This window comes from Aulonocara sp. 'chitande type north' Nkhata Bay, linkage group LG18 (genome assembly GCF_057382095.1).
Source record: "Aulonocara sp. 'chitande type north' Nkhata Bay isolate Kocher_YH1m ecotype deep benthic linkage group LG18, A_spYH_male_GT1.1, whole genome shotgun sequence".
Classification (NCBI taxonomy): Eukaryota; Metazoa; Chordata; class Actinopteri; order Cichliformes; family Cichlidae; genus Aulonocara; species Aulonocara sp. 'chitande type north' Nkhata Bay.
Window position 1 is genome coordinate 18,918,292 of NC_141361.1, and position 25,334 is coordinate 18,943,625.

The 25,334-nt window shown below is 40.4% G+C and overlaps 1 protein-coding gene across 1 annotated transcript in view; it reads left to right on the plus strand.

Moving 5' to 3' along the window:
- cdh2 (cadherin 2, type 1, N-cadherin (neuronal)) overlaps positions 1-16,103 on the plus strand; it is a 59,778-nt gene extending 43,675 nt beyond the window's left edge. The window contains exons 6-16 of the mRNA XM_086270549.1: positions 1,751-1,895; positions 2,160-2,332; positions 3,336-3,473; positions 3,957-4,142; positions 4,874-5,127; positions 5,823-5,965; positions 6,914-7,147; positions 7,963-8,196; positions 8,431-8,570; positions 13,022-13,186; positions 15,749-16,103. Of these exons, the coding sequence (XP_086126675.1) occupies positions 1,751-1,895; positions 2,160-2,332; positions 3,336-3,473; positions 3,957-4,142; positions 4,874-5,127; positions 5,823-5,965; positions 6,914-7,147; positions 7,963-8,196; positions 8,431-8,570; positions 13,022-13,186; positions 15,749-15,955 (2,019 nt within the window). The 3' untranslated portion in view covers positions 15,956-16,103. The remainder of the gene's footprint in view (positions 1-1,750; positions 1,896-2,159; positions 2,333-3,335; positions 3,474-3,956; positions 4,143-4,873; positions 5,128-5,822; positions 5,966-6,913; positions 7,148-7,962; positions 8,197-8,430; positions 8,571-13,021; positions 13,187-15,748) is intronic.
- The last annotated feature ends 9,231 nt before the right edge of the window (positions 16,104-25,334 follow it).

Consider the following 25,334-nt stretch of genomic DNA (forward strand, 5'->3'; position numbering starts at 1 on the left):
TATAAAACAAATGGGCTTCCATGTTAGGCAGCAGTATAACTATGATAAATGATGAATATGGTAAATATGATATGAGTTAAACCAGAATGTATTTGTCTCGCGAGACATCCATGAAACAGCTGTGGCATTTCATTTGAATAAATATAGTCGTCCTTTATCTTTTGCTATACATGCATAGCTGTCTTTACAGCGCGTTGAAAAAGTATTCATACTCTTTGAATTTCTCCATGTTTTGTTATGTCACAGCCACAAACATAAATGAATTTTATTGGGATTTTATGTGATGGACCGACACAAAGAAGGGTATAATTGTAAAGTAGAAGAAAAATATGCATCTTTTTTATAAAGAAACATCTGAAAAGTGTCCCGTGCGTTTGTATTCAGCTCACTTGTGTCAGTACTTTTTTGAACCTTTTGCTGCAATTACAGTTGCAAGTCTTTCGGGGTTTGTGTCTACTAGCTTTGCACATCGACAGACTGCAATTTCTGCCCATTCTTCTTTGCAAAATAGCTCTAGCTCAGTCAGATTGAGTGTCTGTGAACACCAATATTAAAGTCTTTCCACAGATTCTCAATAGGATTTAGGTCTGGACTTCAAATGGGCCATTCTAATGCATGAATAGGCTTGGACCTAATCCATTTCATTGTAGCTCTGGCTGTATGTTTAGGGTCGTTGTCGCTGTTGGAAGGTGAACCTCCGCCCAGTCTCAAGAATGTTGCAGCCTCAAACAGGTTTCCTTCCAGGATTGCCCAGTATTTAGCTCCATCCACTTTCCCATGATCTCTCGCCAACTTCGCAACAACATGATGATGTTGCCACCACTATGTTTCATAATTTTTTTCAGATGATAGATTGAAAAGTGGTCTGTGAGATACTGAAAACCCAAAATATGTTTTCATAATACAACCCTGCTTTAAACTTCTCCACAACTTTATCGCTGACATGTCTGGTATGTTTCCTGGTTTTCATGATGCTTTTTTTTGTTCACTAATGCTCTCCGAGGCTCTCTGGCCTCTCTTCTGTGGAACCAGCTCCCAGTTTGGATTCGATAGAAAGACACCCTCTCTACTTTTAGGATTAGACTTAAACTTTCCTTCTAGATAAGGCTTATAGTTATGCCTGGATCAGGTGACCCCGAATCCTCCCTTAGTTATACTGTAACAGGGCCTGGTCTTTTGCAGATGGCTCTCTGATCCTGCTTCCTGGAAAAGAGAGTTTTTCCTTCCCACTGTTGCCAAGTGTTTGTTCATAGGAGGTTATTTTAAGGTTGTCTCTGTATTATTGTTGGGTCTTTACCTTAAAAGATAAAGCACTTTGAGGCACATGATGTTTGTTTTGGACCTATATAAATACATTTGAATTAGCAAACCTCTGAAGCCTTCACAGAACAGCTGTATTTATAATGAAGTTAAAGTACACATAGGTGGACTATCCAAGTAAAGGAGGCTGAAAACAAATGCACGCCACACTTTATGTGGCTATCACATATAATCTCTGTTAAAATATGTTGTTGTAACGTGGCAAAACGTGGAAAAGTACTCCAAATACTTTTTCAAGGCACTGTATATGAGCAGTAACCCGCACACAAGTTGGTATAAGACTAATTCTTGTAATGGCTTTAACACAAAGTTTGATAGGTGAGACTGAGTAAGTGCTTTGTGGTTTAAGCCCATATGTTGTTTATGTGTATGAGAACATCCTTTACTTGAACAGTGCTTATAGTACAGATGTGTTTGTATTTTCCTCCAGCTAAGAGCTCATGCAGTAGACCTGAATGGAAACCAAGTTGAAAACCCTATTGATATTGTGATCAATGTGATCGACATGAATGACAACAGACCCGAGTTCACCCATCAGATCTGGAATGGCACCGTTCCAGAGGGTTCCAAGCCAGGTAATAAAGTGTATTCTCTACCACTGTGTTTGCAGATTAAAGAGTATTGATGGCATTTCTGGGGTGGCCACTGTGTTATCACTTTGTCTAGCGATCAGCTGTATTATAAGAAAACAAAAGCATTAAGGATGTATTACAGCAGAGCTATAATTCAGGTTGTGTTCAGCGTAGCGGCATTCGCTGAACTTCTAATGTATTTTGATTGCCAATTAGAGCGGTGACGTGAAAATATCGACACCCTGTCTCGTTCTTTCTATCCCTTAGGATCATTTGTTATGACAGTGACGGCTGTTGACAAAGATGACCCCAAAACAGCCAATGGGATGCTACGTTACAAGATCTTGTCTCAGAATCCCGAGAGTCCAACCTCCAATATGTTCACCATCAACAACAAAACCGGAGGCATCATTACAGTAGCAGCAGGCCTGGACAGAGAGGTATTTGACACTTTTCTTTCCTTGGTACTTGTTTAATCTGCTCAAATACTGTTACTACCTTACTCTGACTGTAAAAATTGTGTTTAAGAAGGTTGATTTAATAGGCATACTGCACCTGCATTTAAGTGACACCTTCATTAGCAAGGCCATCCGTTATATTCCATGTTCTTCATCTTCTTACTCTGGAGATATATCAGTGCATTTGAGGTTTATGTTTCGATTCCTTTTTAAAGGAATGCCAAAGCTGCTTAAACATATATCAAGGCTGTCTGAGAGCTAACAAGCCAACGGGAATATTTCTTATTTAGAATTAAAAGAGAAGTAGAACTGGACTTTCTTCATTTTCACCTTCTCTGTGTTTTTCTTTTCTTTGTTTTTTTCTTCTGTCTTTTTTCTAGCCTACGAGCTGTACTTTCATCTTATTTTTCCATCTCTGGAATTGCAGGGATCTATCTCATAATAAATAAAGTAATATATACAGCTAGTTGCCAGTTGGTTCAATTCTAGTGAGGGCAATCTGGCTGAGGTGGCTGCTCAATCACTTCCGCCCTGGGGGCCACCATTTTATGTCCGCCAGTTGCCACCATGAAAGTAATTTGGCCGACTCTCATTACCTAGCAACTGGTCCATCACCTGAGTGGTTTTTAATGTGAAAGGAGTCATTTGTTAGCTTCATGATACTGTCCAGAGCAGAGATGTACTTTTCGCACGCGCACACAGAGACACACAAACAAATTCAGAGTACCTCACAGGAAATAAACCAGATTAATATAAAAAACCCACCATCAGTCACGATAATTATGAAGCTAGCCTGTTCAGTTTGGTTTCACTTTATTTGGACACATTAATACTGATTTACAGTGTGCTGCCTTCTTAATAGGGAGCCTCAATCAATTCAATAGTCTTAAGAATGGATCCTGTTTTTATGAAGCTTCAAATAGAGATTTTTTGATGATGCCATTGGGAGTGATGCTAATTCAGCCTCTTTTTCCTTTCCCTTTAGAAAGTGCCACAGTACACACTGATAATCCAGGCCAGTGACATGGAGGGCAATCCCATGTATGGCCTCTCTAACACGGCCACGGCTGTCATCAGAGTCACTGACATTAACGACAACCCGCCAGAGTTTACTGCTGAGACGGTAAGAAACAAGCTCATATCGGAGATGTCAGCACAGCAATCTTAGCGTAAAAGAGGCACCACAAGGACTCCTGTTTCACCCCAATGTAGATATATGCACTCAGCTATCGGTTCTGCTCACTTACCTAGTTCTGCTTGCCCTGCATTTCTGAAGCCATACACAGATATACAAGTTACCAGCCATGCGTAAAGTGTTATATCCCCCTCCAAATGTTGACACATGCAAGTACAGGGGATGCCTGCCCGAGTGAAAGAGGCACTTGCTGTGCCTGCGAATCACTGAAATTTGTAATGCTACTGTTGTGCTATCGGGGGAGCACGGGGAATGAGATGACCATGACGACATGATAAGTTACCTTAGATATCTATTTACCCAAGATCGGTCCTGCTGTGCCGTGTGAGACAAGGCTCAGTGTATTTTTCGCTGCCACAGCAGTATCACTAACAGCTCGCTGCTCTCTGTGTTCATGGTTTATTCATGCAGTTTTTCGGCGAGGTGCCTGAAAACCGCGTGAATGTCATTGTGGCTAACCTGACAGTGACTGACAAGGACCAGCCCAACACGCCGGCCTGGAATGCTGTCTACAAAATCACCGGGGGCGACCCCACCGGCAGGTTCTCCGTGCCCACTGATCCAACCACTAATGAGGGCTTGGTAACAGTCGTCAAGGTAAAGCCTCCTATTGAAAAAGCTCTTCAAACAGCCTGTAATCCCATGGAAACGCATAGTATATGTATGCATATATGTTTGCAATGATACATGACATGTGGTCTGGCATGAAAAACATGGGTCATGTTTATTTGATTAGGAGATGCATGGATTTAATAGAAGGAAAGTTGCCTCATATGTCATCTCACCTCTTGTCTGTAAAAACCCATTAGCAATCCACCCTGATTAATTATCTGAAAGTAGAAAAATAATTTTGTGTAAAGCATCTGTAGACGAGTACTGATAAATTGCAGCACCTCTCGGATTTTGTCTTTTTTTTTTTTTTTTTTTTTACAAAGGTTAATTTAGTGACAGCAATTTATATTTTGTAAAAGCTTTGTTCCTAACAAATATTGTGCAAAATCAAAATGTTAAAATATAATGAAATATTTAAATCCTTTTTTTTTGTTAATTCCGACCACATTTCAAATGGAAAAGATTGGTTGCGCATCTCTTACACCAGCTCTCCTGCTGTTTTGTATCCTTGAGCTGACCATAAAAGGATTTAGTCTCTTTATCTCGTCCCACTGTCCAATGCAAGTGTTCACGATAGCATTTTTCAGGCAAAGACGAAGAAAATGATTTAGTTATTGCTTTCAGATCAGTGACACATAACCACAATTTTCATGTGATTTAGTTTACCCTATATGTTTAAGGTGTGATTCACTCCAATCTCCTTTACTGTTTTTCAGCCTATTGATTATGAAACCAGCAGGACGTATGTGCTGACAGTGGAAGCGAGGAATGAAGTTTCCCTGGCCAAAGGCATCCACACTCCCCGACAGTCCACTGCCACCGTCTCCATCAGAGTGATAGATGTCAATGAGAGTCCTTACTTTGAGCCCAACCCCAAATTCGTTAGGCTTGAAGAGGGAATGATGCCACAGTCAACACTGACCACTTTCAGTGCACAGGATCCTGATCGCTTCATGCAGCAAACCATCAGGTACATTTTACAGTAAAAAGTAAAAAGGAGAGTCTGATTGAAACTTTACACCTCTTCAAAAGATTCGAGTCCACCTTTCAGATGTGGAAATTTGGAAGAATTCCTCTAATCTTTAAAGTTAGCCCAATTTCCTCGAATGTGTTCTCCCCCTTTTCAAGTACATCACATCCAGCTTCTAATATGAATAATGCTATTGAGCATGTGAAAAATATGGAGTAATATGGTAGGTTAAGGTGACAGCTATTCTCTCCATTAGGCCTGTTAAGATAACACTTAGCAGCCAGCAGCAGTCTCCATCTCATTCTTCAGCCTTATTTTTTTTCCTTTTCATCACAGCTATTTGGCAGTGGAAGTATTTATCTGCTTGAAAACAGTCCATGAGAAATGAGCTAGCTTTGTAATTCCACGGCTTGTCCTACAAATTAGTTTGAGCTACTGAGTTTGGTTTCCCCCGTGAGGCTGCTCTCCAAAGTTAGAATAATTATGTAAAAATTCATGGTCTAAAATATTTATTCCGTGTAAACTAATAAAGACAAAAAGAATAAAATGCCAAGCTGGAAACAGACTTTTTTTTCCAGCAGAATACAAAATTAAACCTTTGAGACATTCTCGATGCTTTTATCAGAGAACTCGGTAAATAACGCCTGGCTTGAAATAACGAGTCACTGTGTGAATCTCTTTGTATTTCTCTTCAGGTACTCCAAACTCTCAGATCCAGCCAACTGGTTAAGGATCGACACAAACACCGGCCGGATCACAACGATTGCCATTTTGGACCGAGAATCACCTTACGTGAAGAACAATCTGTACAATGCAACATTCCTGGCTACTGACAATGGTACGTATCTATCTAGATGGATGCAGTAAGAGCTAATACTCACTTCGCTAAAGGAAGCCTAGCTGTCTAGTGTAGCCTACCTCTCAAAGGTCTATCTTCCACCTTGCATCACTTTGACTACCTCTGTGATGTGTTTCACCTGAAGCCAGTGCACAAGTGCAACGCATCTGCTGAAAAAAAATCTATCTTGGTTAAAGCCACAAAGACATTCTCAATTCTCGAAGGTCAACCTTAAACCAGGCACTTGGCACATCTGAAACGCCGAGCACCTTATTGGGGGGTTAATGTGCTAGCAATCCCAGAGCATGTGGATGTATTCACCTCGTCTCTGAACTGGCGGGATTTACCTCTGTTCAGGTTTACCCTGTTCTACGGAGCATAGCTTAGGCCAATAGGCTTAAAAACTCCACCAATAAAGAGGTTTCTCAGCATTAATGGGTCAGGATTGGATGACTAGCTCCTTTGAGCGTGGCCTGAATGGTAAAAAAGCCTCTTAGCTGAGTGAATACATAGAGGAGCCTGAGAGGAGCGACAGTGGGCTCTGTTTGTCTGCTTTAGTATTCCCGACCCGTGCCCTTCGTCAGGAAGACGTTCTTCAGACACACATACAAACATACACACTCAGAGACACACACACACACACACACACACACACACACTAAATGTTCTGATATCCAAGTGTTTCGGCCCATCTCCTCACATAAGATTAAATTCTCAGATCAGTATTCATTTTGTGCGGATCTTCCTCCACTAGAGCAAAAAGCTTTTTAGAGTGAAACCCAAAGTTTAAACTTCATGCTTTACTTTTCTATGTCCACTGTATAATAACTGCGAAATGAGAGATGGCATTTCAATAGCAAGTATTGCTTTCCATATGTGAATTTTGGGAAATCTTACGTCTCGTAAAAAGTTGATGTTAACTATATGTGTGTTTTTTATTTTACACAGGTATACCGCCAGCAAGTGGCACAGGAACTCTCCAAATCTTCCTACTGGATATCAATGACAATGCGCCCCGGGTGTCCCCTCAGGAGGTGGAAATATGTGAAAAGCCAGACCCGAATGCCATCAACATCACTGCATTTGATGGAGACCTGAGCCCAAATGCTGGGCCATTCGCCTTTGAGTTAGCCAACAGGCCCGTTGATGTTCGGAGAAACTGGACCATAACAAGAATCAGCGGTAAGATGCAGACTATGATTTCACCGTGCTGCTCAGGCGCTCGAGCCCTGGGCTAATTTAGTAAAACTAACCTTCGTTTTGCTGTTCCCCTGATAGCGTGTGACAGAAGGCAATTCGGCTGTTTTGCGCTTGCGTGCCCACGTTTGTGTTTGTTGATGTAAAAGAAAAGTAAAAAGTGGCATTTGATGATTAATTAGAAAACTCCAAAGTCTCAAATCATACAGTATTTATAGCATTCACATCTGTTATCCTCCAAAGCACATGTGAAATTTGTGTATTAGTTACACGCTGTAGAAATCACACAGCCAGATCTGACAATGAAACAATATATTAACCTTACTCAGCAGTCACTAATTGTTTATGCTAATTTACAACAAAACACGAGTGTAGGAACTCATCTGTTGTTTGTTAGCTACTAGATGGTGCGAGTTGAAACGCAGTGAATATATCTTAATAGGATAATGGCATTTGGATTATCGCAGCTGGGAATTTAGCCTAAGCAGCATTATCAAAACGCATTCAGTAGATTTATAAGCTCCAAATCCAAATCAGGACCATGTTTTGGATTAGATATGCTGATGCAACTTCCAGGTAGGAATTTATGTTGCATATTTGTGGTAATAGGAGTGTAATCACGCTGCGAACATAGTCTACACAAACAAGCATTCAGAGTTTAGACTTAATCCCCTATGAAAGGCTTCCTGTCTCTTTTATATTTAAACAGCCTGAGTTATTTAATCTTTAGACTCACCACTCGAAATGTGTTTCCTCTAACAAGGTGCTAAGACAGCTCTTTTCTCCTGTCCGTCTCTCAGGTGACTATGCTCAGGTGAGCCTGAAGATTGGCTTCCTTGAAAGTGGTATCTATGAGATCCCCATCATAATCACGGACTCAGGCAACCTGCCCATGTCTAACACCTCCTACCTGCGGATTAAAGTGTGCCAGTGCGACATCAACGGAGACTGCACTGACCAGCAGCACATCATGGCTGCCGGCCTAGGCACAGGCGCCATCATCTCCATTCTGCTCTGCATCATCATCCTCCTCAGTGAGTGTCTCAGTGGCTCTCTCAAACAGCACACCACGGGAACGCACACGGGGATTATAAAGACAGCTAAACATTATCCGAGATATCACTAGATTACCGCAGGATTAACAAAAAGATAGCCTTGATCAGGCCCACGTCCAAGCTCTAAAACACTGGATCCGATTACATTTGAATGAAAATATGCAGGTTATTATTTTTCATTGTATGAGAGCTGCTTTTCTTTCTGCCTATTAGTTCTCGTGCTGATGTTTGTGGTGTGGATGAAGCGTCGTGATAAAGAACGTCAGGCTAAGCAGCTCCTTATCGATCCTGAGGATGACGTGAGAGACAACATCCTGAAGTATGATGAAGAAGGTGGAGGAGAAGAGGATCAGGTAAGAATCATAACAGTTTGGGTGCACCTCTAAAGAATCAGAAAATCTGCTGTTCTCAATAGAATAGGTAACAACAGATGTTAATTACTGATTGTGAATTGTATCTACTGAAAATACCACAGACAACACAGGTATTTAACAAAGTATTTTTTGCACCAAGAAAGTCATTCCCAAAGAGCTAGTGTCCAAAAACTTGGCATATTTCGCCACGATGTGCACTGTGCCCTAAAAAGAACTGAGGAAACTGAAGTAGTTCGCCTAAAAAACAATCCGTATCCATCAGGCAAACAAAGGCTGAGTGATGCAAACTTACACAAGTACTATAATCAAAATTAACAGAAAGTCTTATGGTGTGAAATCTTTAGTTCAAATTGTTGTCAGTATGTTCAGAGAAGATCAGGACAGAAGTACGGCACGAGAGTCTACAGCCAACTGTAAAACACGGTGGAGGCTCTGTCATGGTTTGGGTCTGCTCTCACTGTCAAACTTCATGGAATTATGAACGCAGCAAAGTACAATCAGATTTTATCTACCATGCAGTATCATCTGCAAAGCATTTAATTGCAACATGGAAATGTTTCAGCATGACAAAGACCCCAAATAAAAGTATACCTGAATAGAAAAACACATGATAGACCACCGTCAATCAGCTTTCAGTGTCCTTCAAGAAGCCTGGAGAACTATTCCTGAAGACTGCTTAGGAAAGCTTGCCAGGGAGAGTTCAGGTGTGTCAAAGAGTAAAGGTGATTGTACCATATATCGACTATCTAGTTGGTTATAATTATAGAGACTCTGTTTTTGATTTTTGCACATTACTGTATGTCTTGATGTCTATATCAATTAGGCATTAATAAAGAAAGTAACAGAGAAATACTTTACAAATTCAAAGTTTCTGGTTTTTTTGGGGGTTTTTTTTTATTTGGACTGTGTCAGCATAGTTTAGTATAGGGAGATATGAAACAAGAAAACATCTCAGGGGCAGTTAATAAACCAGATTTTAATGGTCCTAAATAACTGTAATTCTTTGATGTATCCAAAAAGTATCAAAATTCCACAACAGCACATTTTTAAGTTAATAATAATGACAATAATGCTCAGATTTCTAAAATTCTTTTTGCATTGTAACATGTTTATATGTTTATCCAAACAACTTTTTGTTCTTTTTCTTTCTTTTCTTGTTTTGTGGAGAACCTTTGTGTTATTGCAGCCTAGGAGTCTATTCACACTGCAGAGAAATGCCATGCTATACACATCATCTAGCTGTACAGTGTGTGGTCTTTGTTGGTGTGGAATATTCAGGTCATATTTATGCAGCACGGAAGCAATTTCTGCATAGCTGAAGCTACAGAGGACATAGAGGACCACCTAGATTCTTTTGCAAGCATGCATAGACTTACAATGCTTCATTCTAGCATGAGGTCTGCTCATTGTGCCGCTTTAGGATACACTTCAGCAATTCACAATGAATTGTAAGACGTAAATTGGAAGTTTTTTTTTCTAAGAGGGAGCTGGAAATCGAAAGCTCGAATCAATAAGGCAAACACATTTTGATCCAATTGGTTCCAGAAATATTGGGAATGTCTCTCAACTGGAACTGCTCTCCGCTTCGCAACACCAACACAACAGACATGCATTGCCACAGGCATCGGGAGAGTCACATCTCTGTATCATCCCGCACTGATCAGGCTCACACACAGGCACAAATTCAATTGTCCTAATAACCCCTTGTTAGCAAAATGGAATCATTTCATAAAAAAAAGGCAGTAATATACCAAATGGGCTATTTTCTTGCTGCTTGCTGAAGTGCTTTGGTGGCTTAGATATAGCAGAAATGTGCGGGAGACCCCAGCCTGACCCAGAGCAGGAGCAAATTAGCCTGGGAGACTTGTAATTGGTAAGCTGATGTCATTTAGAGACAGACATCTGCTGTGGCACAATAATGAAGCCCTGTCTAAGGTAACAATACGACTGGAAAGCCATTACACATCTGCCAGTGATTAGACAGGAGGGACTGAACCATTTGTGTATTCGCGTCCTCACTTTCCAGCACAAAATGCACAAACTTGCGGCCCAAAACATGTTGAAAAGGAAACAGCCACATGATATAACACCCTTCAAAGGCAAACGAGCGGGTGCAGCAATTTATTGAGGGAAAACAAGCTTCCATTTTGAGTGGTGCTGAGAAGGGCAGGGAGCCAGGAGAAAATGGTCTTGTCTGTGGAATCGGCGAAGTCAGTGTTGGGTAAAAAATAGACCTGACTTTCCCAGCAACATGGACTTTATAATGCCCACCTCTGTTCTCCCTATCTCCCGCTGGGGAGGAAATTGAAGTGTCAGACCATTGGGTGCGCTCAGAGTATATGATTTTAGTTGTTGCTGCCATTGCCCTGGTTTTGTATTGCTCTGTGAAGTACGCATTTCATCAAAGGCAGACAGCTGATCAGGCACCCACTCAGCACACATTGAAAAAAGTAATAATAAGGAAATAATGACAGATGGACAGGCAGTTGCGGACAGGTTTGCAAGTTAAAAAAAAATGGGAGAGAAAGAGCCATCTGCTTCCATAAGTGACCTCAGGAAAATTTCCTTCACCTTAACCTAACCCAGTGTGGCTTTGAAGGCATGCTTTGGAAAAACCCGAAAGGTTTTGATTTATTTTTCAATAAATGAAACAAATTAACCACCTGTTACACAGATAAGAAGACATTCTGCACATCAGAGGAACTATGACTTAACTTCAAGGAGAACTCCAAATTTATTAGAAAATAGCGCTTGCTTTTTTGCACCTTTGGTCATTATTTAAATTTTTCATAACCCTGAGCAAAAGGAAATAATTACTGAACTACATCTACAGCTTTCAAATAGTTTAAAATTTTTGGATTTCTTTTTTTTTTTTTTTTTTTTTACTCTTGTTTTATTAATATTGCTGTATATAAGAAAAGGAAAACTATGCTCAGATCTGCACAGTAAGAAGTAACCTCAGCGAAGATGGGGAACTGCTAACAAGCAGACCTATTTCTAGTCTTTATGCTGAGCTAATGATAAGCTTATAATTGCAAGAACATGAGAATGGTAGTAATCTGTCGACCAAATGTATCACAGTAAAACAGAACGACAACATAATCCTCTAACAGGCACCTTGCATTTGAAAGCATGTATGTATATATATATATATATATATATATATATATATATATATATATATATATATATATATATATATATATATATATATATATATATGGGGTGTATGATGCTTAACAATGTTTAGTCTTCTTTGAATGTGGGTCATGAACGCCAGTGGCAAATATTTCATCAGGCCAGCGTATGTGTGAAAAGTCTGATCCCTGAAGGGGGCTGGTGTATCATTAGACCTTCCTGCATAGTTAAGCCATTATATGGCTCCATTGCAATTCCTGTCACTTGTTCCTGACCCTTCTGGAGCACGACCTTAGACAAGGTGAAATGGGAGTTGGACTGAAATGAGCCAAAGATGATGGATACCTTTTTCGTGTGGCATGTGACTGTTATTATACCCCATTCACCAACAGAGCTTTTGTTATTGGGTATTAAATCAAATAGCAAAAAAATGTCTGGAGTAAAGTACTTGTAAACTGACTTCTTGCTTGGTTGTGTTTTTTCTATTCAGGATGTTGGTGCTTCATTTGAGGATTTGTTGTAAAATTGTTTCAAGAATATCTGCACGTTTTTTCCACTCTTTCGAGTGTCTGTGTGTAGGTACGTGTGCAACTGAGCAAAGACAATTTTGAAGGGGCATATTAGAGATGGATGGATTACGAAAATCTCTTAAAGAGAGACAATCCATCATGCACGCTTATTAGGCACACACTCTGATTCTCAAATGGCATTTTCTCTATCATATCTGCTGTCACCCTGATACCATTCAGTCATTCAGCTCAGCTGGGTTGTTCTTCACCACAGCCTCTTTCTCGCTCTTAACTCTTTTTTTCTCTTCACCCTTTTTTTCCTCCTTCTTCCTTGCCCATGACTTTGCGCAAACTGCGAGCCATTCAGGTTGCCTTGGTAATGTTAATAGGATTAGAAATGGCTTATGCATATCCACCATCCCGTGTCTGGGCATTGATTAGAGCAAAACAGTCGCCTGCACATCCTTCCTGCAGCACACCGCCCAAGTACAAACACTCTGCAGCGTATGATGTGGTCCTCAGCTTGGCCCCCCCTCAGCGCTGGTGCTTTTTTATGTGTCAAATTGTCCCTGGGCTTGTACTTCACAGACAAGAAGATTAAAGTTTCCCTCGTGTTCCCTCAACTCTTCTCGCTGGATTCTAACTTTAAAATCTCCCCTCCACTGAGCTGAACTACTTCTTCCTACTTACAGCACAGGATGTGCTTACCTATTTAAATAATCATACTCAGTTTGGGGTCTTGCCACGGTGCTTAGCTAAGTCCCTTCTGTCTGTATTCCCCAGGATTATGACCTGAGTCAGCTCCAGCAGCCGGACACGATAGAGCCCGATGCCATCAAGCCGGTGGGAATCCGCCGTCTAGACGAGAGGCCCCTCCACCCTGAGCCACAGTACCCAATGAGGTCAGCAGCACCCCACCCCGGAGACATCGGAGACTTCATCAATGAGGTAAAAACATCAGCCAGTAATGTTGTTGAAATCTGACATTGTTTTGCGGTGAGGTGAAAATCAAATCCAAGGATAAGAGCTGAAATAAAAGGATCAGAGGTCTTGCAAAGCTTGAATTTCATTTCCAAGCTGACTGGTTTTCTTATAATAAACTTGTGTCTAAATAAACAATTTGGCTCATATGACTGAGCATCAAGGAGTTGCTCGCTCCCTTGTAGTTGACAGAGAAGTACTTTAAATTGAATCAGTCGTTATGAGAATTGTTTTCATCTTTTCCCAGCAGAAAGTTGAAACTTTTTTCATTTCAGAAATATCCACTCAAACATGTATAAAGCCCAAAAAGTACATGATGCTAACTCACTTGGATATAATTGTTTTTCTCCTCATTTTCTGCCAAAGTAGAGTTATAGATGTGTCAGGATATAGAAATAGGAGATGCGAGAAGCAATACATTGGCTTTCTATCGCAGTGAACTGCTCGGCGTGCCCTCGTTTGCCTCAGGCCATCATTGACTCCAGCATGAAGGGAGAATGTAAAATGAAAAGAGCAGTCATATATTTTTCACAAGCTCCAACAGACAAGAGTTTCACAGCATTACAAATGGAGTTCTCCCCTAGTTTTTGGATGGTGCCCATGTTTTTAGATTAGAGCTAGCTCTCTCTGCTCTGCCCCCGAACATCTATCTCTCAGATCCCTTTACTCAGGCACCTCTTATTTTAATCTCACCGTGAGCCATGTTACTTGTCGTAACAGCTAATATGTGATGAAATGTAATAGTCTGTGCTGTCCCGCGAGTAACAGCCTGACAGTTTAAACCATTCTTGATCACTTATTTTTTTCTTTAGCTTTTTTTTAAACATATCATTTTATAGTGCTTGCAAGGCCTTTGAGACATTTCCGAGCACCCTGACCTGTTTTTAGTTCCAAATTTGACTGCCACTAAAGCTCAGTCATGGTAGCTTCAGCATGCACATGGAGCTGGAATCCGACCTAACTGATAGGGCTATCTGCCAGAGGAGCAGGGAGACAGCGAGGGCTGGGGAGGGGGAGTGTGTCTGATCTCCATCCTGAATGGTCTCCACATGCCCCAGGAGCTTGTGTCTCCTAATTAAATTAGATGGACAAAAAATAGGAATAGGTTTAGCAGAAGGACTTTAACTTGACAATCTGACAAACAAAGGTCTATTACTGAACTCCTGCTTTGTTCTGACAGAGGGGGAGGGGGTAGTTTAAATACAATAGCACCAACTTCAAATGACCTTTGTTGTCCACAGGTGGGACGTCTCTCCACAGAGGGACGCAAACCTTAAATGATGGCGTTCATTGTTTTACATAGAGCCTGGCGGGGTTAGGTGTGCCTAGAGATTACAGTGGATTGATTGCACATCTCTTTGTTAACCGTGGCACAAAAAAGAGACAGCGAGTTCACCATTTTACTAAGAGTGGTTATTATCTTCGGTGCGGTGTATGACTCAGTTAACAATGAAATTACAGTGAGTTCCGTGATTGACTAACCTTATGAAACTGCCAGTGGGGTTGTGGTTGTAGATGGAGGGGGCTATAACCAGCAGAGCGATTATGGTTGTAATTGTAATGAACGATCCATCTGTCATATTTCCCACAAAATTATCAGCACCACAGCCCTGAGCAAATACTTAACAAAAAGCTAACAAGTGGAAAATAATCGCTAAGTGCCCGGGCACTTTAATTCAGTACATCTTTTTATTTGAGAGCATTTCAGCACTGTAATGGCAGTGCGGAGGAAACTATAAATCTTCGACAAGTTCCCAGCGAGCTGAGGTCTCATTTCTCTGCGTTATGTTGCTCCACTTTATTTTTAATTCATTTATTATTTGTTGGGTGTCCTCAGTTCCAGGGGGTAAAAGGGAGAAACGAAGCCTGGATCCACATGGTTCATGGCCAAAGCGCATCTCAACTCCTAGATTGGCAATCCATCAACTCTCCCAAGTCCCGTTAAGGAAGGAGGCTGGAAATCAATAACAATCCATGAGGACTTTTCACACCGGTGTGAGGATTTCTTGGAATGTCAAACATGATCTTGAAAGTAGAACCGCTCCCACCAGCACTGCGGGCTTCACGATAACACACAGAGACACGTTCTCGCTGGTTTCCACAGTTAGGCGTAGTGTTTAGGCCACATTCAGATATAAAATGTTACAAATATTTTGATCTGATGATAGACGACCATGTGTCGGTGCCAGAGTCGTGCTCCCTGTACAAAGCCAGAGGAGTGTTAGTTGGGGTAAGGGGAGATGGAACTGTCATCTGAGGCTACTGGTCATGCTCAATCTTGGCTTTCGATCAAGCCAGCAGCCTAGAAACATCAGGAGAATCCCAATGAAACAACACAGAGGAAACACACAGGAACAGTAGAGCCTGATTAATCCTTATTTCCTGAGCAAGTGCGGAGGGAGCGACCGACTGTTTTTAGTACAGCCATTTGTGTGCGGTAGTGGGTGGGAGAGAGTTATTTTTACGTGACTCACTCCTCGTTGGAGACGGTGTTTAATCTTCTCATCTAACGTTTTTTTTTTTGTACAGGGACTCAAGGCAGCAGACAATGACCCCACCGCTCCTCCCTACGACTCCCTGCTAGTGTTCGACTACGAGGGCAGCGGCTCCACAGCTGGCTCCCTAAGCTCCCTCAACTCCTCCAGCAGCGGGGGCGACCAGGACTACGATTACCTCAACGACTGGGGCCCTCGCTTTAGAAAACTGGCAGACATGTACGGTGGAAGTGACGACTAGGACACACAGTCACGCCCTGAAGGATATAAAGATGAGAGAGAAAAAAAATGAAGAAAAGGAAAGATTTCCTGTTGATGGACATGGACAGCTGATATTCCCTGAGAGAGAGAAAGGTAGAACCATGACAGAAAATAAACAAAAAAATAAACATTGATTCAGAATTTTTTTCAAAAAACAACCAACCTAGGCTTATTGTTGTAGTCTACGCATACATATGCTTGTTGAAAGCTTAGGCATAGACTGTGGTCCAGTTACGGAGGAAGTGGGAGGGAACACTGGTGGACTGTCACCATTCAGATTGTTGGTATTGAATGCGCTCAGTTACACTTGAATTTCACAGTACAGAAGCACTGGGATATAATGTGCCTTTTTGTACATTTTTTTGGATCTAAATGATTAGTTTTATGTTCAAGGCTTTAATGGTACTGACTTTTGGAGTGATTTCAAACAAAGTATGTTACACTCTGGTATGCTTCTACATGCTTTTTTTTTTTCTCCTTTGGTTACAAAATGCTCCTGTTTGTTGAGGATTATTTAAATGAACCACAACGATGAAGAAATGAAGGATCATTTGTTAGTTTGGTTGGAAAAGAAAAACAGTTACGAGCAACACTGTACAGTATGCTAGACATCTAGACTTTCTCACTAAAAAAACACAAAAAAATTAAAAAAATTATGCAGCTGGTTGCAAATAAAGGGAGTTATGAATCATACTTTTGTAGCAGCTTTTTGTTCTCTTTTTTTTGAAGTGATGTAGTGTTTTACAAAAACAACAAAAAACTTTTTTGGTCTAATCTATGTACACTTCATTTGCCTTAGTCATCATCTGGTATTTTCAAGTTTTACTTCACTGTAAAAAGATAAGATAATGTGTACATAATGTTTTTTTTTTTCTTTATCCTTTCTTTTGATGTAGTATATGAAGAAGTGCAAAAAGTTCCAAACTTGTAAATGTATAATTTGAACTACAAATTCAAGTTTTTTGCATGTTTTTATCTTTTCATGACAACAGAAAGGAAAAAAAATTGTTGTTTCCCAAATTTATTTACAAAGTGGAAAGAAAAAAAAATAAAAATCTGGGTGACATTAAATGTGTAGAAGTTAAGAGAGTTTTTTGTAAGAAAAAAAAGAAAAAAAAAACACACACTTAAAAAAAAAAGAAATTAAAGTAGTGATCTTGTCAGCACAACTGTTGAATTTGTACCAAAAAGGGTTGGGGGTGGGGGTGGGATGTTATGCTCGGCACTAATTACGGAATCAGCTTTAAGACTGGACAAAGGTGTTGGACTTAAGCTTTGTGGATAACCATGTGTACTGGAACACAAATTATACATCTCTGACCCCAACCTTCCAAATAAAATGCTAATTTTGGAGCTAAAAACTGCCTCTTCATTTGTTCTTACTGAAACTCAACGTTGTTGCAGAGGCTTAATTAGATTGCGAATTATGTAAGCTATCTCAAAGGACAATAGTGTTAAACAAAAACAAAAATAAATAATAATTCTACAACATTCTGCCAGAAGCAAGAATTAAATCATTTAAATCCTTATTTATTTGTTTCTCGCATATACATATAAAATCAAATCGCTTAAGGCCAATATTAGGCTATAGATGATAAGTTGTGTGGCTGGAAGGGTACACGCTAAACAATAAGCTCATTCTGGAACACTGTGTGTGTCCCTAAAGCAAGTCAAGGTCAAAGGCTCATGGCAAACTCAAATCCATCCAGCACCTCTCTGCCATCAGGGATTTGTACTGTTGAGTACTGTAGGTCAGATTGGACTTGACCTCAAAATGAAGAACGCCTCCAAAAACTGCCTCTAGGGACTCTGCGTGTATCTTGACTCCGGGGACATTTGGGAGGATGAACAAGAACAGCTGTGCGTGTGTGTGTGTGTGTGTGTGTGCTCTACGTGGGAGTTGCGGCAGTAACGATGTGTTCAGTTGTCACGTGCAAGTCGTTTGGCCTTCACCTGCCTTTCGTTTCCGCTCTCTCCTCTATTACATTGGGACTTGTAATTCACAGCCACCATTTGCCAAGTTGAATAGATGTGGACATGGCTTATTAATTCAACCAAATTAGACAGGAGCGGGTTTGGTTTTGTAGTCGTCACACAAAGCACAATGAATGTCTGTTAGAGAATAACCAGTGAACCGTACCTGGCTTTTGTTTTTCAGTTGGTGTAATCAGTGTGCTGATCTGTGTTAATCAGTTCCACATCCTGTACCTCTTAGCAGTCTTTCATATATCCTGCGTGAGCCACGGCGTTATTCTTGCAGACCTCAAATGACCTTGTGCGGCGTGTATCATTTATCTTGCTGTATGCATAACCCTGCCCTCCATTTGCCAGAAGCAACATAACATTTTACAGTGCCCAGTCAGATGATATGTTTAACGATGAACTGCCTGACCTCAAAGTGTTGTTTCATCTGCGACCGAATCAAATTTGCTTTTCCAAATTACTCCCTTTAACTTTCAAGTTTTTAAGTCAGATGGCTGGTGGGGTTTTTTGTATATCCCTTTGTTTCTGCTCTCCTGATAGAAGGCTTACACCACTTAAACCTTTGGTTAACTGTTTTTCTTTACTTTGATCTTGAGCAGGGACAGATGTGGTTAGTGAATCAACGTCTTAAAAGGGTTTTCATAAAATCCCTTTGATTGCGCTGATGTGCCCAAACTGTGTATCCATAGTTTTTCAGTCCTTAAAAGAAAAAAACTCATTTGTTTCCCATAAAATAAACATAGAGTCCAAAAGTTCCGACTCATCTGCTGTTTCTATATATTCTGCTAGGAAAATAGGGAATGGGAACCGCTATTTATTGAAACGTGCAAAGACACCTGGAAAACTGCATAAAAGGTAAAAGCAAAGTTTGTACAATACCAACGAGCTTGAAAGTCAATATTTGGTATGACCACCTTTATTCTTCAACACACCGTGAACTCTCCTTGACATGTGTTCTTTATGTAAGTAGTCCTTTGGAATAGTTCTCCTGGCTTCATGAAGGACATTCAAAGTTCTTCTTTGCTGGCTGATTTTTGTTCTGTTGTCTGTCAAGATGATCCCGCACTGCTTCAATAATGTTGAGGTCCAGACTCTGAGCAGGCCAATCGATTTTATTTTGTTCTATCCTGATATGCTTTTGCTGTAGTGGCAGTGTGTGGGTTCATGCTGAAAAATGAAGCCATTGCCAATCAGATGCTTTCAAGATGGTACTGCAAGGTACATCAAAATCTGACCATCCTTGTGTGCGTTTGAAATGTAATCAATTTTGACAAGATCCCCAGCAGTGTGGGATCATCTTGAAATGCAACCCTAAACCATGACAGGACCTCTGCTAGGTTTTACAGATTGCAGTAGATACTCCCTGTTTTGCTGATCTCCTGGCCTTCCTCCATACAGACTGTCTGAATTTCGATTCATCACTCCATTAGACCTGTTGCCACTGATTTTCAGTCTAGTCTTGGGTTATTTTGCATAACTCAAAATCTGACTGCATTACTCTGCATTAATAATTTGACAAGATCCCCAACATCCCTGGCTGAAACGCAGCCCCAAACCACGACAGACCCTCCTCTGTGTTTTACAGATGACTGGAGACCTTCACTGCTATGGATCAACTAAAAGGCTAGATGTATATCTCAGGTCCTGTCTCAAGTCTTTGCTCCTCAAAGACAGGACTTTTAGATACTGTTCATCTGTTATAGACAGTTTTTTTAGGCCTGCTACTTCTTCATCAATCCTGCACTTGTCAGTTTCCTGATATTTCTAAAATATCTTAGATATACCAGATAAGTCAAGTTTTGGCTAATAGCTCTTTGGAAATCACCAACAAGCTATGCCAAAATACTATTATACGCCTGTCAAACTATGTTATCATGTTTTTGTGATAGGCTGATAGTAACACAGTGCCTGAAGACACAATTTAATATTGGTTCCTTGCTAAATTGTCTCTTATGTGTAGACACTGTGCCTTTTTTTATGGTTGAATGAATCATTGCTAAGTGTTAATTTGCTTAAAAAAAACAACATTCCTTTGGAAATGGTAAAAACTTAATTACTTACTGAATAAATGAATTAGTTGCTTTCCTTGTTATATTACTTTTATTTTACTCTGAAGAAAATTACCTAAAATTCATTGCCACATAATTATCAGTTAACGATATAAAACTTATACAGGGTACACTTATGCACACATCCATATCCTAACGAGGACACACACACAATCTTTTTTTTGGTTTATATGTATGAACATAAAGCTGGCAACACAAAGCAAAGATGAAAACCAAATAGACAAAGATCAAACGGACTTTAAAGTGATCACTACAATGATTCTACTGAAACATATACAGGTATAAATGGAGACTGCAAGCCTGACTCCTCATTACTCCCTTTGTTAAAGTTCAGGGTCTGCCTGCTAGTCTACAGTCGGCATGGGCTCAGCTTTAATACTATTCTGGGTTCCTTGCTAGCTTTGTGTTAGCATGTCTGTGCAGTTGGTTGCAAGAAGTTGAAGTTGTATTAGCAATATTATGCAGATGTTTCTATCCCAAATGCAGTTTGCATTTCATCATTATGCACTTCTTTTGTGCAATAAAAATAAAAATGGTAAATGGTAAAATGGCCTGTATTTGTATAGCACTTTACTTAGTCCCTAAGGACCCCAAAGTGCTTTGCACTACATTCAGTCATCCACCCATTCACACACACATTCACACACTGGTGATGGCAAGCTACATTGTAGCCACAGCTGCCCTGGGGCGCACTGACAGAGGCGAAAAGAAATGACTATATCACCACTTCTCAAAAGCTGTAGATCACTTCACCGTTTTCCTCCTTTAAGCACATCAACTAAAAAAAGTTGATTGATGCACAAACGAACAGGGAAAAAAAGTGGGTTTTTCTGTCGGTGTGAAAAGCGGCAGATTATGTAACGCATAAAACAACATACTAATATTACAGTTAATTATATTGTTATATTATTACCGAGATCAGTACAGTAACGCGTCACATTATTGCATTACTGGAAAATGTAATGTGATTACAATAACACGTTAAGTTGGAATGCGTTCGATCCTAATAGAATATATTGTTTGCTTATCATGTTATGCTTACCATGCTTGTAGTTTTTATGCTAAGCTAGCTCTTGCTAATCTCTACAATGTACACTAGAAAATAAATAGCTGTTGCCTTTTTTAGCCACTTTTTTTTTTTTTTAAATTGACGCGATGCATTTTTTTTTTTAACTTTACTATCTCATTTATGCCTCCTCTCCAGCAAGATCTCCTCCACAGCACCTCCCATCCTGCCATATTGCCATCTTGATGTTTACATTGCTCCAGCCGGCTCCAAGAAGTCAAATTCTGTTCCATTTTTTAAAACTCCCAGTAGGGAGGAAAAAAAGTATTGATATTCCAGCACTGCACTTCAATTTCACAACATGGATTATCCCCTAAGGTACCTGGCATAGGACATAAAGGCAGCTGCTAGACAGTGCCTTCAGTATCCTCACCCAAAACATATAGCTTTGTACCATTTATAGACATGTACTGTTAGAGACTGTGGACTAATGCAAGGAAAGTTGTTTGCTATAGTTGGAGTGCAGCAGGAGTATGTTTTAAAAGAAAGTGAAAAGGATGTTACAGTATTTGGAAGATTCTTTTCACTGACATTGAGTGATTTTCATCATTAATATGCCATATGTTCTAGCAAGGTTGAGTGAAATTAATGTTCAAAACATTATCTCATTTGCACATTTTTAGCTAGCTGACAAATGGGTGCAAACACCCATTTAAAATGGATTAATATGGATATGAATGACAGCAGTTTCTTCCGCCAGTTTATGCAAATGTCACACAAAATGTATGCTAAAAAAAAACACCTCAGAAACACTAAACAATAAATAATGAATGTGCTATTAATTGCTGGCTAGCATTATGGGCTTTGCTGTCCCTCCTGGGGTGAGATTTGGCTCTCGTGTGCATGTTGCTTTCCAGTGACACCATATCTTTTCCCATTAGATTCTGCAATATGTGGCGGACACATTATTATTTTAGGTTTTATCCGAAAAATTAACTCCAAATACGAGGTGGGACTCAACTTAAACCCCCCTTGGGTACTCCCAAGATGTTGTCTTGGAAAACTGCTGCAGATTGCTGTTCTTACAAGCACCCCAGGGCCACTTTTATTGACTGTGAAACAATGCTTTTACCATCACCCCCTACACCATAGCAGATTTACAAGACAGCCATCTCAGCTCCTCGGTGTGTGTGTGTGGATGGCTGCGCAAGTGTCACAGAGCCACCCAGCCTCCATGGGGGGGACTGTCAGTAAACATGCAGAATACAGACTAGAATCCAATGCAAACCAGCTTCTAAGTTATGCTGCTCCTGACCTTTGGTGGACTTTGGGAAGATGGATGCTACCCAGGCTATCGATAGAAATTTCTGGCCTGGAGGAGAAAGAACATATTTCTTATAGTTTCCCAGCTCCTGCAAGCTACCTTGAATGAATAAGTAAGCAGGCTGGATGACAGAGAATGCACAGTGGGCCACATGAAGTCTTTAATGTATTTGTGTAGTGTCAGCGGCGTAGAATAATTTTTGCTTGTGTTGTCTCACTAGCAGAGAGTGTAAGAGAACTGCTCTGGAGTCCCAGGTTTTGGTTGTTTGTTTGTTTTTTTGCAGTTGCACCAGCCTTGATCTATACCTCCCTGTGTTCACACTGACGGCAGACAGATATCTCTCGAATGGGTTTCCCTCTGTTTCAGCAGATATTGTTCTTCCTCTGTTCGTGATACTGATTTATCGGCTCTCATTTATCAGCTTCCACCCTGCCATTATTCTCAGTCAACACAGTTGTGACACTGGTCACAGAACTGAGAGATGGGGGGACGGCTGATTACGTGATTGGGAGTGAGCTTGGTGGCGTGGACTGACATGAATATGATGAAAGCTATTTTCTTTTTCTCCATAACATGCATATCAGCTGAGCATGAGACTTTCAGGTTGTATATGAACGTTCAATGTCACTTGTTCTTGCCTGCGAGTGCACTGAAGGCATTTCTCATCTTGCTCTGGTCTCTCTTGCATGACTGGTTGATGCGATCCACAGAGGACATGTAATCGTAAACCATGCACATGCACAGAAAGACACCCAGGCCATCACTTTGTCTTTCTCTCTCTCACACTTGCACACACAGCAGCACTAGCCATCTCACGCACAACCTGAAACTGACTAAAAGGAGCAATTACATCAAGCAACTGCAACTCACTCCAGAGAAATACGTTTGAGATTTTAATTTTCAAATGAAATAGAATATGCAAAACTTGTGCTGGAAAAAGAGAACAGCAAGCAAAAAAGGAGCGAAACAAAGAATCCCTCGAGTACTGTTAGATTTATTCATGCTTTCAAATGCTTGACATTCCATCACCCTCTTGTCATTAAAGCTTTGGGTCCCTTGGCCACATTCGCACAATAAGTGGATAATTTCTTCCAATAAGCACAAATATGTTACTGGGATCTTGGTGCTGACTACACAGGGAGTTCCATGATCACTGGCTAATAAATGTAGAGAGTCCTGAGATCAATGTTACATTATGGTCTATATGGAGGGGGGAAAGAGGCCACTGGCTAGTCAAGTCTTTCCTGTCTGCTGACTCTATTGTAGTCAGTCATTCATATAGATAGCCGAGAGCTAAAGTGACAAGCGACTCATGAACAAAGCTCCGGAGCATAGACAGTCTAAGGAGCATTGGTTTTCATTCACGCGTTGTCAAAGAATGCTGGACTTGATATGGGAGTGCAAATCAATTCAAGAATGTTTTATACACCATCTTATTTCTTTAGCATCTGTAAAATGTCAGTAATAACATGAAGAACATTACTGAATAGTAATAAAAAAGTGGTAGTCAGCTCTGACAGATGTGTCAAACAATCTACTGTGATGAGCTAAACACAGCAATTATGAAATCCCTTCACTCTTTTTTTGCTTCTTTAGATTCAATTTAAATTCTTTTAAAAAATAAATTGCTCAAACTGGCATCAGATAATAATATATAGTGTAATACAATAACACCTTAATATCAACACTTTACTCAATGATAGGTGTTGAGAGCAAACATTTCCAAAGGGGCTCTATTTAATTGAAATCGGGTTACCGTGAAGGCAATTTAAGTACAGCGAACTGGTTGTGATGTCAAGAAACCAGTTTGAACTTTGTAACTTGGTGCTTTATTCTACTGGAAGCGTCCATGATGATAAAAGAATGTGAAGTTTAAACAATGCACAATGTTCGTTGCTGACAGAATTGGCAGCCGGTGCGGTCTTCTGCTGCTGTAGTCCATCTGTTTCAAGTTTTCACATACTGTACGTTCAGAGATGCTCTTCTGTAAACCTTGGTTGTAACGTGTGTTTATTTGAGTTACTGTTGACCTCCAGACTCAAAGCAGTGTGGCCTTTCTCCTCTGACCTCTGGCATCAATTAGATATTTTCATTCAGAGAGCTGCTACTCAATGGTTATTTTCTGTATTTCAAACCATCCGTCCATCCATTGTCTTCCACTTATCCTTGTCAGGGTTGCAGGGGGGCTGGAACCTATCCCTGGGCACCCTGGACAGGTCGGCAGTCTGTCGCAGGGTTAACACTGTATTTCAAACCATTCCCTGTAAACTCTGGAGACGCTTTTAGGGAAAAAATCACAGTAGATCAACAGTTTCTGAAATAGAACAGCCTTCTAGGCACTAACAACCATGCCCAGTCACCTAGTCATCTCTCTTTACGATTCTTAACTTTATTAGGGCGTCTTGAGCATCTCTATATGGCTAAATGGATGAACTTACTGCCATGTGACAGGCTGATTAGATATTTGTTTTAGGAGGCAATTCTGTCTCATTTTTTTGTTTTGTGTTTTTGAAACAAATATTTTTAGCTAGAAAAAGAAGAAAAAGAAGAAAGGATTGCAAGAAGGTTGTGGGTTCAAATCCAGCAGCTGATCTGTGTGGAGTAAGCATGTACTCAGGTACAGGTACACTGGCTTCCTCCACACACAATCCAAAGACATGCATGTTAGGTTAACTGGCAATTTTAAACTGGCTGTAGGTGAGTGTGAATTGTTATCTACGTCTGTGTGGTTTAACCCTGTGACAGATTGTGATCTGTGCAGGGTGTGCCCTGCCTCTCACTCCATGACAACTGGGATAAGTTCCAACTCTCCTGTGACCTGAACTGGATAAGTGGGAGAAAATGGATGGATAGACTGATGGAAAAAAAGAACAGAGTAACAGGACTGAGAGAAATCATGAACCTAAAGCAGTGAGAGGACTATCTATCCGTGATTTGGAAGCAATTAATACAACACCAGAAAATTTAGGATACTGCA